The 16,525-nt window shown below is 41.3% G+C and overlaps 1 protein-coding gene across 1 annotated transcript; it reads left to right on the top strand.

Moving 5' to 3' along the window:
• Window positions 1-3,205: 3,205 nt before the first annotated feature.
• Ccl20 (C-C motif chemokine ligand 20) lies at window positions 3,206-6,688 on the top strand. Its single transcript, XM_057762805.1, has 4 exons — window positions 3,206-3,333; window positions 4,775-4,889; window positions 5,547-5,624; window positions 6,220-6,688. Exons 1-4 carry the CDS (start codon window positions 3,255-3,257, stop codon window positions 6,248-6,250), a joined length of 303 nt encoding a protein of 100 aa, XP_057618788.1. The 5' UTR covers window positions 3,206-3,254; the 3' UTR covers window positions 6,251-6,688.
• The last annotated feature ends 9,837 nt before the right edge of the window (window positions 6,689-16,525 follow it).

The raw sequence follows: 16,525 nt of genomic DNA, 5'->3' as shown, positions 1-16,525 counted from the left end.
CGGACCTTCAAAGGAGCCATCTTGCTGGTCCATTCTTTTCTCCATTTATGCCTATTTTATTCTTTTTATTTTTTGAGCCCGAAATAAGGCAGGTGGCACCACAAGCAGCTCATATTTGGTTCTTTTTTGATGGCGTCATAAAGCTATTTTCTTAGTTGCGCTTTCAGACTAGTCACTGATAGTAGACAGACAGACAATCGCTTTTGTGCAGTGAGGTTGAGTCTTGGCCCTCAGTGAACTTGGTTATCAGTGCTAATCATATTAGAGGATTTTAAAAAGGATTTTCCATGTACAAGCTTACATTATCTGGATGTTTATTCAGGTCCCACTTCCTTTATCGTCTGGATGCCCCCTCCTTCCCTGTTTCATGATTCATTGGTTGTGCTTGAGTGTCCTGTACAGGGCTAAGCAGAACTGGCGATAGACATCCTTGTCTTTTTGTTCATGCCCTTAGGATCAAGGGTTAAGCCTTTCAATAGTAAGAGTGACATTAACTTTGGGGTTTTCACGAATCATCTTTATCAGATTGAGGAATTTCTCTGTGAATCCTAGATGGCTGAGTATTTTTATCATGAGTAAGCATTTGAGTCTATCAAGTATTTCTTCAAATGGGTGTTGTTTTTTAACGTTGCACTACATATCTTCAGTTCCATACCAGTCTAGTCTACTGTATAATTAATCCCGTTTAAGTATAATCCATAAATCTACTATATAAGAGTTTCGATTCGGTTTGCTAGTGTGCTGTTGAGGAGTTTCATGTCTTTTCGCAAAATTTTCAAAAAAAATTTATCTTACTCTTTATTATGCATATGTATGTGTCTGTGAGATCAGAAGTGGGTATCGGATTCCCCTATAGCTGGAGTCCGAGGGGAGCTACCCAACTTGGTCCTTGGCAAAGCAGTACCGGCTTTTTAATGGTCCCTTGTGTCTGTTTCCACAAGACATCCTTACCTGTAGTTCTTTTCTCACCAGCGGTCTTTCTCTCCTCTTACTGTCTACCAACATTGTACTCATAGAAGGAGCTGGAAATTTTCTCTCCTGATTTTTTTTTTTTTTTTTTTTTTTTGTTAAAGCTGTTGGAGTTTGACAGCAATTTTTCTTTGACTGTTTGATGGAACTTACCAATGGACGAACCTTACCCTGGGATTTTCTTTGTGAAGAAAATCTATAGCTGCTAATATGATCCCTTGTTGAAATCTATCCAAGAGTCTATTCTAGTTCTGACGCAGTTTCACAAAGGTGGTCCTTTCATTCATGTTGTATGTTTGGCTGCCATGCAGTTGTCCATAGTCAGCAGTGATGCGCTCTCATTGCTGAGAGGATTTCCCTTTCTATTGGTTATTGTAACTAAAGATGCTAATTTTGTCCACTATGACTAAGAATAAGGACTGGGTTCCGTCTCTTTCCTCTACTGCTTTGGATCCGGTGCGTTGTTTACTCTCCTCCCTGTGTTACCATTTCCTCCCTTTGGCTGCTTTGGGTTCAGCTTGCTTTACTCATGTGTCTTAAAGAGGAAGGTAAAGGGACTGACTTGATATCCTTCTTGGCTTTAATGCAGGTGTTGCAGCTGTGGCTTCCCTGAGCACTGCGCTCACAGCGTCTCCTAAGATTTGGAAAGTTGTATTTTTGTTTACGACTCATCTCAAAGCATTTCCCGACTTCTAGTGATTTTTGACATTTTGGTTATTTAGCAATATGTCAATCGATTTTTATACATTTGTGAATCCCCAAATTTCTTTCTCCTTTTGATTGATGGTTTAATTTCATTTTTTCAAAAAAACATACTATTTATTATTTAAAAACTTTTGAAATTTATTAGGACTTCAGTAACCTGTTATATAATTCATCTTGGAGATTCTTTCATCTACAGCTGAGAGGAATGGCTGTCTTATTTCTGGGTAGAAAGTTCTAGAGATGCCTGTTGTCTAGTTGGCCTAGAATACTGTTTAAGTTCCCTATTTTTGGGGTGGGTCCTCGACCTGCTTTTTCTGATAATCACTGAAAAGTGTGGAATGGTACTCTTCAGTTTGTATTATTGACTTTTCTCGTCCTCTCTTCAGCTCTGTCAATTTTTGTATTTAGTATTTTTTGTATTTTGTATTTAGTGGTACAATTGGTTGGTGTGTGTATATTCCTAACTTTCATATATATTCCTATATTCCTGAATGTATAGATCCTTTAAGAGTCTGAGACTCCCTTCTTATCTGGAACAGTGTCTGTTTTGTCTAAAATCTTTCACGTCTAGCACAGGGCTAGCAAATCCCATTTATTTATTTGATTCTTTTGCTTCCACTCATTTTTTTTTATGGTAGACAGCCCTTATCATACATTAGAGATAACAACACATTATTATTATTATTGTTATTATTATCATCATCATCATCACCATCACCATTTAGGGATTGCTTTTCAGATAGTTCATTGCTGATACTATTTGTTTTATGCCCTCTCTTAGGCTCTGTATTAAGTCCATCATCACAAAGGACAAAGGCAGGTGGGGAGATTGTCTGGGCTGCAGTATTGATTAACGGAACATAACTATAGACGATTCTTAGAGATGTTGATGGAAAATCAAGATGGAGATGATGCTTGAGGGGAGGTAGTGAGGATGGGATTTTCCATAAGAGTTTGGGACACTTCTGCCATGTTGCTTTACAACCTGCTCTGGATGTTGGTCTAGAAATTCAGAATCTTCTGTGACGGCTAAGTATCAATCATATAATCACAAACTTTTATTGCAGCACGCCTGATCTTCCCCCTCCAGGGCTGGCTCTGGGAAGGAAACTGGTGTAACAATAGGAGTATGAAAATGTTCCCAGTCAGAGGCTGTTCCTCTCTTTCAGAGAGAGAAAAAAAAAGAAAGAGGGAGATTAAGTTAAACCTGGAAAGATGCCATTTCTGGGCCACTAGTCTGAGTAGCTTTTCTTCTTCCTACGTGGAGAGGAATTAACATGATTCTCCCCTCCCTTGCTCTCCCTTCCTCTGGGCTCCCCTCCCCTCCCAGCCCCCACCTGACCTTCACACCTTCCCAACATTAGGGAAAGGCAGGAAGTTTTCCCTGTGGGTTTTCTCTGTGATGACACGAGGAGCCAGATTAATCAATGGGGGAAAACCCCGAGTTAGAACACGCCTTCTTGTGTACATTCCCAATATTTTGCTATAAGTAGGGCTGCTGGTGGAGCAGAACGCTCACAGGGCACTGGATACACAGCAGTGAGCACCTAGCACTGAGCTAATCACTCCTGGAGCTGAGAATGTCCTGCTGTGGCAAGAGCCTGCTCTTCATTGTTTTGGCCTTGGTGGTGCTAGGTCACCTCTGCAGCCAGTCAGATGGTAAGTGTTGCCCCTTCTGCTGGTCCAGGTGGGAAAAAGGCTTTCCTCATCCCTAGACCTCATCTGGAAGTGCCCTGTGGACAGCAGCCTGCTAAGAAGTGTGTAAGAGGGACTGGTTGGCTCATGGGTAAGAGGAGGAGGAAAGAGCAACCAAGGATCTTCACTGCTGTCAATTCTAGCAGATTTGGAGAGTGAATGGTTTTCAGAAACACTTCTACTTCCAGATAAGGTCCAAGTACCTCTTCTGGGAGTGATGTTCTGAGTCTGACATTCTCAGGATATATGGTCATTCAGAAAAGTGGGGAGCATTTCACTTCCAACCATTCTTCTTTACTAAGTAATATTAGTAAAGTTCATAATATCCCATTAAGGCTCAGACTGTGACACTTGGGCCTCAGGGTTCCTGTGAGGCCTGGAGGACATTGTTCTTCAACTTTGAGATAACATTTATTCAGTACCTTTACAGCAGGTTACACTTTAACTCCAAGGAGTGTCTGCGTATTGCTTTATTATATCACTATCTACAACAGGTGCATGCCTGTAAACACGTGGTGAACTTTATGAACAGGATTTAAATTCCACCAGCCCATACAACAGTTTCAGAGTGCTTTGAGCACAACTCCTAATGGTTACATTTTCCTCTGCGTGGTTTTTTTTTTGTAGTTCCTAGAAAATCATATTTTCTTTGTAATTTCACTACTGTCTACTCAGTAGCCAGAGGTCAGATTAAAATTTGACTCCCTTACCCTATATTCTGAATATGAAATGCTTCTCCATACAGGTCTTTTATTTTTAAAGGATGGTGGTGGGGATGAATACCCATATTCTTGAGTGATTAGGGCAAACAGCAATGAGGTAATTGAATTTCTTATTAAAGACCTAAAGAAGCCATGGCTTGTATACTGTGTTAGTTTGATGTGAGATTCCCCTCTGCATATTGTGAATATGTTTTATTACCATTGGTTAATAAAGAAACTGCTTCAGCCTGTGGCAGGGGAGAATATAGCCAGGTTAATATATATATATATATATATATATATATATATATATATATATATATATGAAGTAGGCAGAGTCAAAGAGATGCTGTGTAAAGGAAACAGATGCCAGAACTTTCTGGTAAACCACAGCCTCATGGCAATACATGGAATAATAAAATGAATTAATTTAAGATGTAAGAACTGTCTAGGAATATGCATAAGCCATTGGCCAAGTAGTGTTGTAATTAATATAGTTTCTGTGTGATTATTTTGGTCTGGGCAACCAGGAAACAAATGAGCAGACTTTGCCTACATTAGTTGAACCAAAACATTACAGCTTCTCATTAAAAAAATTGATATCTGGGAGTTATGTTAAATTAGACCTCAAAGATCCTCCATCAGGTTTCCAAATATGAAAACTCTTTCCTGTGAACTCAATGGAATTTATTTTTTTCTTTTAGCAGCAAGCAACTTTGACTGCTGCCTTCGGTACACAAAGCACATTTACCCTCCCAAAATTTTTGTGGGATTCGTGAAACAGCTAGCTGATGAAGCTTGTGACATTAACGCTATCATGTAAGTCATTTATTAACTTTCTAATTCCATCATGTCAGGAACACATGGAGACTTCAGAAACATGTTAACCTATTGGAATTGTATTCAGAAATAATACTTGGAACAAAATAGCTTTATATCATATGTACTTCAAAGCTGAAGTAGGACCGAAGTAAGTCCGAAGTTTAGCTTTTGAAAAAGTAAGTGTTGCCCAGAGCAGAAGTCACTTTCTAGAATAATGTTGAATGTAATGCATGGAAGACACCTTGGAAAGCAGATTGTTTTTCTTTACTGGAAAATGAGGCTAATTATAATATCACTTAAAATATTCATGGTTCGTTTAGGGTATTCTATTTTGGAATAATACAAGCTACTAGCCACATACATACCTGTTACCAGCCTCTGGCAGCAACAACATTGGATGAGAAGTCTGGCATTACATGTTCTGCAACTGCATAGTCATCTGTTAGATCGTAGGGAGAGTCTAAAGAAGTCCCTTCCATTCCTTCTAGCAGGATGGACTACACGCATTTTCCCTTTCCTTTCATCTCTGCAACCAAATGCTTAGTCTGTGGAACAAAAAACTAGCACATGAAGCTTCCCTGCATGTTCTGTGCAAAACAAGCACATTTAAATGCTTACTGAACACAACTACAAGTTTTTGTTTTTGATTTTTAGCCTTTACACAAAAAGGAAAATATCCGTGTGTGCTGATCCGAAGCAGGACTGGGTGAAAAAGACCGTGCGCTACCTCAGGTATGGGTCACTGATGGACAGGATAAAGGGTGTAGGCGGCGAGCCTTTGGAGGTCTTCAGTCTAGAGACATCGGACTTTAGAAGAGGGAATTTGAATTAGACTGTGCAAACACAGACTTCATTTTGCACTTATATGTCAACACCATTGTCGTGTTTGTTATTATTTTAACGTAATAACTTTTCTCACATGATGGTTTAGATTTCCCTGGGCATCTGATAGTCGTTAGCTACTTGATTCTCCTTGCAAGGATGTTTCCTCTTTGTATCATTTATAGACTTCCTGACACGTGGTTGGTTACTAAATCCCGAAGGACAAATTGACTTAAAAAGAGACCAGTGATTCTGGTTCACATCAGTAATGTAGCATTTGATCAACAGATGGTAGCTAACATGATTGCACCGCATACACTGAACACAGAAAGTCGAGAGAAGTGTCCTTCTCCTCTTCCTGTCATTAACTAGCTTTAGTTATGTTGAACATGGCCATCCTTTCTCAGACAAGCTGCTTTTCATATTGAGATAAGAATGGAGGCTTGGGAAGTACCTACCATCCATTCCTCTACTTGCAGTTCACATGTTTCCTCTTTTATTACAGCCTGAAAGCTAAGAACAAGAAGAAGGTGTAAAAATGGATGTGTTTCTGGGATGAAATTGGACACAGCCCAAGGACGAAATGCTCACAGCTGGGGCTGAAGGCTTCACCTGCACATCATTGCACAGACCTGCTTTGTGTCCCACTGGACTTGTCCAATGGATGAAGTTGATTCATATTGCATCATACTGTGTCTTGTTTAAGCTCATGTTAGAGTTAAGTGGTTTTTTATGTTATTTATAGATCTTGGTTTTCTATGTTTAGCTATTTAATGTTAATTTCCCACAATCTAAGGGAGGATTTGCTGTAAGGTATAATATTACGTCTAAGGGAATAAGATTATATGGACCCTTCATGTAAGCAATAACCTGTTGTAAAAAATATTTAATTTTCTTCTGTGTATTTAATTGTCTCTTAAACTGATGTGATTACCTTATATAGCAGAAAAGAATTATGAATGTATTGAAAATAAAAGACCTGAAAAGTTACTTGTTGATAGAGTCACGTATTACTTGTCAAGATATTTAAGGTTACAACACACATGAATATTTTTCTGAAAAAAAAATATATCTTTGTTAATTTTTCCTGGCTTTCCTCTTTGTTCCTGCTCCTCGTGGCCTGGCCTTTATCTATATGGATTACAACAAATAGGTTGCACTTTTATAATCGGAAGTCATCCCTCCAAAATTAGAATTGTCCTATATTTTAGATGCATACTCCAGTGTTTACTGATATAAACATTTTGACATAAATAAGTAGAGCCATATGCTTTGGGGCTATAGAGAAACAGCAACCATTTAGAAAATACTGGGCAAAGTCACTTGGCTCATCTTCTCATTAGCAGCTCTTCATCTCAACTGGGGACGTTTCTCTACTTTTAAATCCTGAGCCACCTTTAAGCAGTTTTGCAAAGGAAAGTAACTACTTAGGAAAGTCCTAGAAGCCAGTCTCCTTAGTAGCCAGAAGGGAGACTTAGCATCTTAAGTCTAATGGTTAAAGCTAGAAAAAATGCTAGCGATAGGCCTGTCAAACAATGGCATAATTCTGTAGAGTCACCAGTGTGCCCCCATAGTCCTCCAGATGATCTGCGTCTGTTTCTAAAGAGCACCAAGGTCCACTGAAGACATTTATGCTGATGCAGTAAAGCAAAGTTCACACACACACACACACACACACACACACACACACCAATGATGCAGCCCTGAGCTGGGTCTTTTGATGGCAAGCTAAAAAGTATAGTGGCTCACTGTGCCCTGCAGACATCTACTTGCCTAGGAATAGTAAGTAACCTTGAGTCATCAGGGAAAGTATGCCTACCATCCTGTTCATTGGTTCAGCCAGCCCAGAATTAGTCTCCTTCTGCGCCCAACACAAGTGCTAGAGAGATGAAGTGATGTAAGAGTTGGTAATGTGCTCATAGTTAATTAGAGTTAAACCATGTGGTAAGAGGAAGAGATGACAATTACAGGTGCCTGGTGGCGAGCTCTTTAATAGAGACAGTCATGGGGTATCTTCGTATATCATTAGCAAAGGCTTCCAGGAGAAGAGAATATTAAGGTTAGCTGTATCAAATAGCTAATACTATCTTCTTGGACTATAACCAAAGCAGCTCCATGTGGCTCAGCTCAGCACTTGAGGTATGAAGGACCAGTAGGAGGTAGTCAGTTGGGAAGGGGGCAGCTCAGAGTGTTTGGAAACATCCGGGGCATGTTTTAGTTGTCACAATATCTGAAGGTGGGTACCACAGGCATGCAGTGGGCAGGAGCCAGGGCTGTTAAACCTACTGGAATGCACAGAATACTTCTGCACAATGAATTATTGTCCCTCCTGAAATGTCAGTCATAGTCATGCACCCATGGGACAACACTGGATGAAGCAAAACACATGCAAGAGGTGACGTGGGTGTGGGATAGCAGCTTTCGTAAAATAGATGCCTTTATTGAGTAGAGTGGTTTGAGCTTGATCCTGAGGTTGCCACACAACCGCTAGAAAGGCCAAGGCAGGTGGGATCTCTGGTACTGGAGGGAAGAGAGGTGAGGTAAATGAAAAATGTAGATGCTCCGGCGTGAGAGATAATGAGATCCCGGTTAAGGTCAAGGCGGAGGGACAGGTAAAGAGGAGATAGGCTGGTGAATATTGAGATAGCCTAGCTACCTCCTGTCCATTCTTACAGGCCATTCTTTCTTGGAACTGCAGAGATGAACAGAGTCAATGTCAGGACGTGGAAATTTGGCCGACATATGGGAGGGGTCGCTAGGAAAGCCTTGTAGAGCCAGGAAAGGGACATATTTTATTAATATTGTGAACATGTCTGAAGCTTTGGGAATAACTAGGCACATCTGCAGGGCTTGATGTCTCCTGGACAGGTGCTAGTTTCAGAGCCAACAGTGAAAAACCCAGGTGACACTTGTATGGGCATATGCCCATGGGTATATTAATTGAACAAGCTATTTTTGAAATCATGTTGAAATCATAGTTGAACTTGACCTCCAAGCACAGAAGGACCTCACTCTGTAACTTGAGTATTTAATACATTAGTTTATTGGATTAACCATGGTTAGATAATGGACAGTGTTTACAGGTCTTTTGTTTTTCATCTTGGAAAGTGTACATTTTCCTACTTGATTTTCACTTGAGGTATAATTTACACGAACTAAAATACGCACATCTTACATAAGATGATTTCTTTTCACATTGGTAAATACCTGTTAGCAACCTTGTTAGCTTAAGGATAGTAAGTGTTTTCAGCACCTAAGAAGATGTCCTCATAGCCTCTTCCATCTACAGCTCAAAGGTAACAGATGTCTGGGCTTCTTTCACAGTAGATAGCTTCTTCTTGATTTCATACTCATGAAGCTACAGGATATACATTTTGGTATCTCGTTTAAGAAAAACTAGAATATCCCTCTTAACTTGCTTTTCAATTATATGTGTAATTCGTAAGTTCATGCTCATCCTTAGGGTCAAGCAATGGAAGTTACATGATGTATAGAGTGATGAATCCCATCAAGCCTTTGGGCCTCCGGTGAGAATATGAGAGGACACCTGGACACCCACCGAGACAGGAAGCTTTACAAGTTTGCTTTCCCTACTATGGTTTTGACTCAATGAAAGCAAGCACGCAATGTTTGTAATGGACTCGGGCACAATGCTGTGCTTTGGGCAATGCCATGCATAGTCTCAAATGGAACACTGATCTCCATTCCTTTAATGATCAGCATTGTTTTTTCATAGAACATATGAACCTGCTGCTCTCAGGCTGACCCAAGAACATTTTATATCTTATATTCCTATTTTCTTCTTCCTAGGCTGAATAGCAGCAGCATGTTACAGTGATAGGAGGAGTTGAACTCTACTTCATCTCCAGGAGGATATGAGTTAGGTTTAGATATATTAGGATCAGTGTTATTCTTTTTTAAAAATATAAGGGGACAAGGCTGGTCTCATGAGGAGCAGGGGTCCCACGAGGATTAGTGGCGGGTTATCCAAGGCCTTTGTGAGTCCCCCAGGCCTCAGCCAGTCCCCTGAGGCCTTGGCGGGTAACTGAGGCAGGTGAAAGACAGACAGATATATCATGCAGAGAGAGTTTGAGTACAGAGTTTATTGAGTGGGTTATGGAAGGGAAGGAGAAGTGGAAGAGAGAGAGAGAGAGAGAGAGAGAGAGAGAGAGAGAGAGAGAGAGAGAGCACAGTCTGGAAGCAGAAGGAAGATTGCTTGTCTTGGGTGGCTGAAGTGGGGAGTGGGCAGGGCTTGCCTCTTAACGGGACAGGTCAAACCATTGCATTTACTTAGCCAGGTCTAAGAGAAAATGAACAGTTCCATACCACAAACCCTGGATAGGAGTAAAGCCACCAGCTACCCCAGGATGTGACCAGCACCTAGCTTTCTCAGGTACTCCCCCTCCATGACACCCACGACCACATTTTGAGACAAGCTCTTCAATTCTTAATGTAAATTACTTGACCACAGAGATTTCTTTTTCTCTACCTTTGTCTTTTTTTGTGAGGGTAGTGGATCAGTACAGGTTAGACTTCTTTATTAATGCTTCTAGACCACCTGAATGATTTGGGAGAAATTTATGGCAATCCCAAGGCAGTGGCTGGCATGCTAAAAACACACCAAGGATATCACTATGTGTATATGTGTGTTTGTACTTGTCCCCATCTTAGGGTGGTGACGGGAAATCAGCAAGCTCTCCTTCTCTGTTTTAATGACTGAAGACAGCTTGGTCTTGGAATTTGGTTTAATGCAGATGAGGTACAGACTCCAAGTCGACACTCCAGCGTCATTGTCATCTTCAACAAGATAAAGTCTAGAGTAATTGTGGCAGCTATCCCAACTCTTTCATCACCCAGTTCCGGTCCTTGTATCTGGTGGGTTGGGCTCAATCTGATCTGGCGTGAGATGCTACAATTTGTTGTTGAAAGGGCTTTACTTCCTTAGTTTCAACCCTCAGGACTCATGAGCCGGCCTGCATCTCCCCATCTGCCTGAGTTTTGCTCCTCTGCCATCCTGTACAGCCTAGCCTTACCTTGCCTGGGTCTGACACACCCTGATCTCCTCCCTTCCTTGCATAGAAGTTAGCTGTACTTTCTCTGGATAGTAGAACCTGCCTGCACATGAGTCATTGTGGGTGCCAAAGTCAGTTTGAGTAAAGAGGTGTTTGTTGTTTTACAACAAAGGTTGTTGAGCCTAACGAACCACAAAAACCCCACCAACAAAATCCTTAGCTCCTACATTTTATCCTGCAATTGAGAAGAACAAAGAGATATTTCTTAAACTCTTAGAAGGGGTTTTAATAGTTTAGGGAAGGGCCAGGAGTTCTACTTGGGCCTTGCAGGTTCTGCCAGGGTTTCCAAGGAACATGATACTAAGCAAGTAAGGATGTGCTTAACATTGTTGGGTGGAAAACATCTTTACACCAAAGCTCTTGTTCATGATGTCTTAGTGAGTGTGTATGTGCTAGGGCACGTGTATGTGGCCTCGTGAGTGTATGTGAACCAATGCTGCAGAAGTAGCCTGAGGATGGGGTTACAAAAAGCAGTGGTCATCTTGGAAAAGAACTTTCATGCTTAGGATGGTGAAACCCAGCAATGGACTTCAGCCGTGAGTGACAAGCTCTGTGCTGGCCTGCTCCTGAGGATGGCTGCTATGCTTCCTGCTGTTTAAATTCACTGGTAGCAACTTTGTTTGGCACTTAAATCTGCTTTGTTTATCTTTTCATTCCAAAAATTTCTCCAGTCTCTTGATCCTCCTTCCCACCCATCTCCCCAAGTCCCAGAATACAACACTGAATCAATTTCCTATCCATATCCTTCATCCCTTTCCACTCTAGTGCAACATCCTCACTTCAATGCTTTTCTTGTGGTTCAGTCTTGTCCATCTTCTTGATGCTCAGGTGACTGTTGATCACAGTGCTCCTCCACCATTTGTTGTCTGTGAATTCATGGCCCTCCCAAAAGGCTGGGTATCAGTGTGCTTGGCAGAGCAAAGATTGCTCTGAATGAAATTGAACGCAGCTGTACCAGCTGGGGAGAGAAGCCAGGACTAAATCTGGACTCAGTTTTGCTAAAACAAAGGAGAGAAGCATTTTTGTAAAGAGATGAAGTAGGATGTTCTAGGCAATCTGTGTTTGTTAATTGGCTTTGCCAACAGGAGATTACACCCATCCTAACTTCAAGATGAAACTTACATCTTGAAACAACGCTAGGCTCCAGAAGTTAGGCTTTTCTCCTAAAGGCAGAGCTGGGAGGTTAGGGTATTAGGTTCCTGTTTTTGATGATTACCTTTCAAAGGCTGACTCTTGGGTCCTAGAGAAAGTCATACCTGGGTTCTAGAATATGGGTTTTCAAAGACTCAAATCTCAAAGTGGTAGAGAAAAAGGACTCACAAAAAAGTTTTCCAATGTAGGAAGGAGGTGATGCCGGAGTCCTGCAAGTGCGGTAGCCTGACTGAAGTTCGGTCCAGCTAAAGGAAACTTCAAGACCTTGTGGGTATCTTCCAGATGGCCCCATGAATCCACACACCATGATTCTGCACAATGTGATAAGAATACCCTCACCCATGCCTTTAAGCCACTCAGATTTTGCATTATTGTCCCTGTCTTGACCTCTAAATTATAATTTGTAAGTAAACATTTTCACAACGGTGGGCTTCTCTGGCTACCTGATCTCAGTAGGTCTTTCTAGTAGCTTATTTCATAGCATCTTGTTAATAATTAGAAGCCTGGTAAATAATTTGCCTTAGCACTTGAAAAATTGGAAGGATTAAATGAACTTACACTTGGGACTTATTCCTGACTCCTGGCAGGCACCCAAATGTTGTCATTGCTGACACATTCATTGCCTGTATTTTATTCATGTATGCATTGGCCAGGTGGTCTCTCAAGCATTTCCCACCATGACAAGTTTGTTAAGGCACAGATTTCAGCTCACCCCTCCTTGCTGCATTCCCAACACCTGCATCAGTGTCTGCCATGGGCACTGCTTAGTAACAATAGAGAACAGAACTGATTTCTGTGAAATAGCAATCAGACACGTGTTCAAATACATGCAGACACATGTGAGAGCATATACAAAAAATATCAATGTTCTTGGCATTATTTTTAAATATTATGAGAATAAAATGCATAGGGAATAAAACAAAAGGAGAAACAATGATCAAATAATTTTTAAAAACCTTAAATTGTTAGATAGCAAGTGACTTTCATCTGTGTCTTAACAAAATCTACTATATATATATATATACTACATGTATATTAATTTCTTAATCAGAAAAGTCCTCAAACAGAATGCTACCTAAAATTTCTATGAGTTATTGTGATAAATTTATAGTACGATTTTTAGGATACTTAAAATAAATGTTCCTGAATCTAAAAGGGCAGAAACCTTTCCATTTCAGAGAAAAAAAAAACAAACAGTAGGGACATTTTTAACAAGGTACCACATGCCAACTCTCCTTCTCGGTAACTTCTAATTAAAAAGGCCTGTTGTGAGGAGCGGCAGGCTGCATTCTGCCACCCGGCCGCCTGCACGGCTAGCTTTATACCCGAAATAATTATATGGAAACTGTATTCTTTTAAACACTGCCTGGCCCATTAGTTCCAGCCTCTTATTGGCTAGCTCTTACATATTGATCTAACTCATTTTTAATAATCTGTGTAGCACCACGATCTGGTGGCTTACCAGGGAGGATCTTAACCTGCGTCTGTGTCTGGCGGGAGAATCATGGCGACTGCCTGACTCGGCTTCTTTCTCCCAACATTTTGTTTTGTCTACTCTGCCTACCTAATTTTCTGTCCTATTAAAGGCCAAGCAATTTCTTTATTAATTAACCAATGAAAGCAACAGATAGATACAAGACCCACCTCCATCAAAGGCCAATTCTAGAGATGTTCAGAGACATTAGATGGTTACCTTTTCTGTCAGCACTCTGGGAGAAAAAGTCCTCTTGTGCTTAGCAAGCCTCCTGGGTTTGGGCTTATCGTTAGATTTTGTCTGGGGGCTGTGTGGTCCTTCACTAACTTTTCTCCATGTTGCTTGTTAAAAGTTGAAATCCCTGCTGATTCTGGTACCAATGATGAGGTCTGGAGTAGAGGAGGCATCTGCACCAACTGAGTCTCTTGGCCTCATCCACGGTAAAGAGAGCAGTTCTCCTCTTTGTTGAGGTCAGAGTCAGCTGGCAAATGTCCTGTCTGGATGGGGCTCTCAAAGCAGAAAATATTAAGAGGTGTTTGTAAGAATTTTGTCTTCTTTCCCTAAGAGCAATGGCTCCATCTGCATCTGAAGGATGTTTAACTGTCTGTCGCCAAGAGGTGGGATCAAGCTGTTTCCAAGGTTGATACCTGATTGCCTGATGGCAGCTGAAGAGGAGGGGGAGCAGACTGAACTCACTATCAGGATTGTGCACTCACTAAGAAGTGAGGCTGAGAATTAAGTCTTGACCAGTGTGGCCCCAATGTTTACATCTTTATAGCATATGGACAGAAGGAAATGCTGAAAGTATTGGTAACAGTCCAGATACATGTAATATGTCTGTAAAGTTTGCCACACTATCCCAGGTTAGGAGGAGGCCCAGTCACACGCTGGGCCCCTATTACACATCTTCTAAGTCAGTGAACTGTCTTGAATTCACTGGTGTAGCTGCAGCACAATAAATGGATGTTCTATGTTTCAAATAGTTGAATAAATTTGCTTGACTTGGCTCCCTCCCTCCTTGTCTCTCTCTCTCTTTTCTGTCTTCCTTCCTTCCTTCCTTCCTTCCTTCCTTCCTTCCTTCCTTCCTTCCTTCCTTTCTTTCTTCTTTCTTCTTTTCTGTGCTCAGAAGTTCTTCTTCAATCACTGTGCTAGGACATAGCAGCCAATTTTTATGCTTAAGTCTGAGATCTTGATATCAGTTAGCAAATAATTATCGTTATGCTTGCTTCTAAGTGCGTAATTCCCTATTTCTAGGATGTCCTGCTTCCATATTTATCTTTTTTTTTCTTTTTTTTTGGTTTTTTCAAGACAGGGTTTCTCTGTGGCTTTGGAGCCTGTCCTGGAACTAGCTCTGTAGACCAGGCTGGTCTCGAACTCACAGAGATCTGCCTGCCTCTGCCTCCCGAGTGCTGGGATTAAAGGCGTGCGCCACCATCGCCCGGCTCCATATCTTTCTTGGCACATCTGTGGTACCTGCAATGTGTTTTAAGCTAATAGAACAATTGCTTTCTCTATGGTGTGATAAAGCCCACCACAGAAGCAGGTCATGAAAAGGAGGGTTTGATTTCCATTTCAGGTGATTTCAGTCTGTCAGGGAATGTTGGTCTGTCATGCTGGGGAGGGCCTGGGGTAAGTAGTGTGCTGTTGTGAGTGTCACATAGTGAGCAGTTGACAAGGAAGCAGAAAGCATCAGTCAGAACCAACAGCAGCTATACCAACAAGGCCCTTGCTTAGTAACACATAGGGCTCATGTCCCCAGACCTCCCAAAACAAGGATCACTGGTTAGAAACCAACAGTGTCAACAGCATAAACCAGTTATGGAGACTTTACAACGACAAGAAATAAATTCATTGAAACCACAACAATTAATAAATATCCTTGCAAAGAACTTAAGAGCCGTGTCATACAAAGTTAAAGCCAAATTCAGTTTTAAAAATAAGAGTTTAGCAAAGACAATTGCTTTGTTGTATAGTTCTGAGAGCAGTGAGTTCATTCTTTCTGTGGTGGTGGCTTCCTGCAGTATAGAGTTCCTGTTTGTCTGACAAATTGCAGTAGACAGGTGTTTGTAATCTGAAGGAGAGGAGGATTGGGAAATATTAGAAAATGTCAGCATTGACACTCTTGCATCAGTCAGGTAGCATGTTGGGTTTCGTGACGCCCAAGTAACCTCACATCTAATAATCTTCTGTGACAGCCTTTGGCCTTCTGCACTGGGTAGGTTGCATCATGAATACCTGGCGGTTTAGCATAATGCATCCGGTATTCTGCCTGGAGAGTTTCCTACTCTATAGGTCTAGGGTGGAGACGAGTAATGTATTCCCCCACTTAATTGTTGAAGGTGGTTTCATGTCCCACATGTTTTTACTCCCAATCCTTTCCTAAGTTCCTATTATTTCAAAATAACTTATATTTTTTTAGATTCTGATTTCCCAGATTAATGAAATTTTGTCAGTTCGAGTTTCTTTTGGAAAACGTAAACCTCTGCAGGCATTTTAGTCCAGATGGGGCTTAGCGTAGGGACCTGGGTCATAGAAAATGACTGGAAAGCTGGAGGAATGAGTTCACACTCGAGGTTCTTAGGAACGGTTCTGGAAACAGGAAAGGGCTGATCCCTCCCGAGTGCAGTTCTGAAACCAAGAGCTCGGAGAGGAGCTGCCAGCTCCTATGTGGCACGTGATGTCCCACTACAGCCACATCGGTCCATGCCCAGGACCCTGGGAAGTGGGCACCCAGCGCAATCCAGGAACTGGAAGTCACTTCAGGAAGCTAAGGTGGATGTGAGGTGGTAGCAAAAATTGTCGCCCTCTGTGACTCTCCAGACACGAAAATCTAGAAAAAGAAGGGCACAGAGGGGCATTAAAGGGGACACTGTCTGTCTTCTGAATCTCAAAATCCTTTAAAATTATGTTTTATGTTTAAAGATTTTAATACTTCTCCCATCCTCTTCCTCCTCCCAAACCTTCACATATTCTTTTCTGTGCTCTCTTTCAAATTCCTGACTTCTTTTTTCATCAGTTGTTGTTACATAAATGTATGCACATGTATATACATTTATGTTCCTAAATACACAAATACAACCTGCTCAGTCTGTACAATGTCACTTGTAGGTGTG

Source organism: Chionomys nivalis, chromosome 2 (assembly GCF_950005125.1).
Source record: "Chionomys nivalis chromosome 2, mChiNiv1.1, whole genome shotgun sequence".
NCBI lineage: Eukaryota > Metazoa > Chordata > Mammalia > Rodentia > Cricetidae > Chionomys > Chionomys nivalis.
Note: the sequence above shows the minus strand (reverse complement) of the source record. Positions and strands in the feature narration are given on the sequence as shown.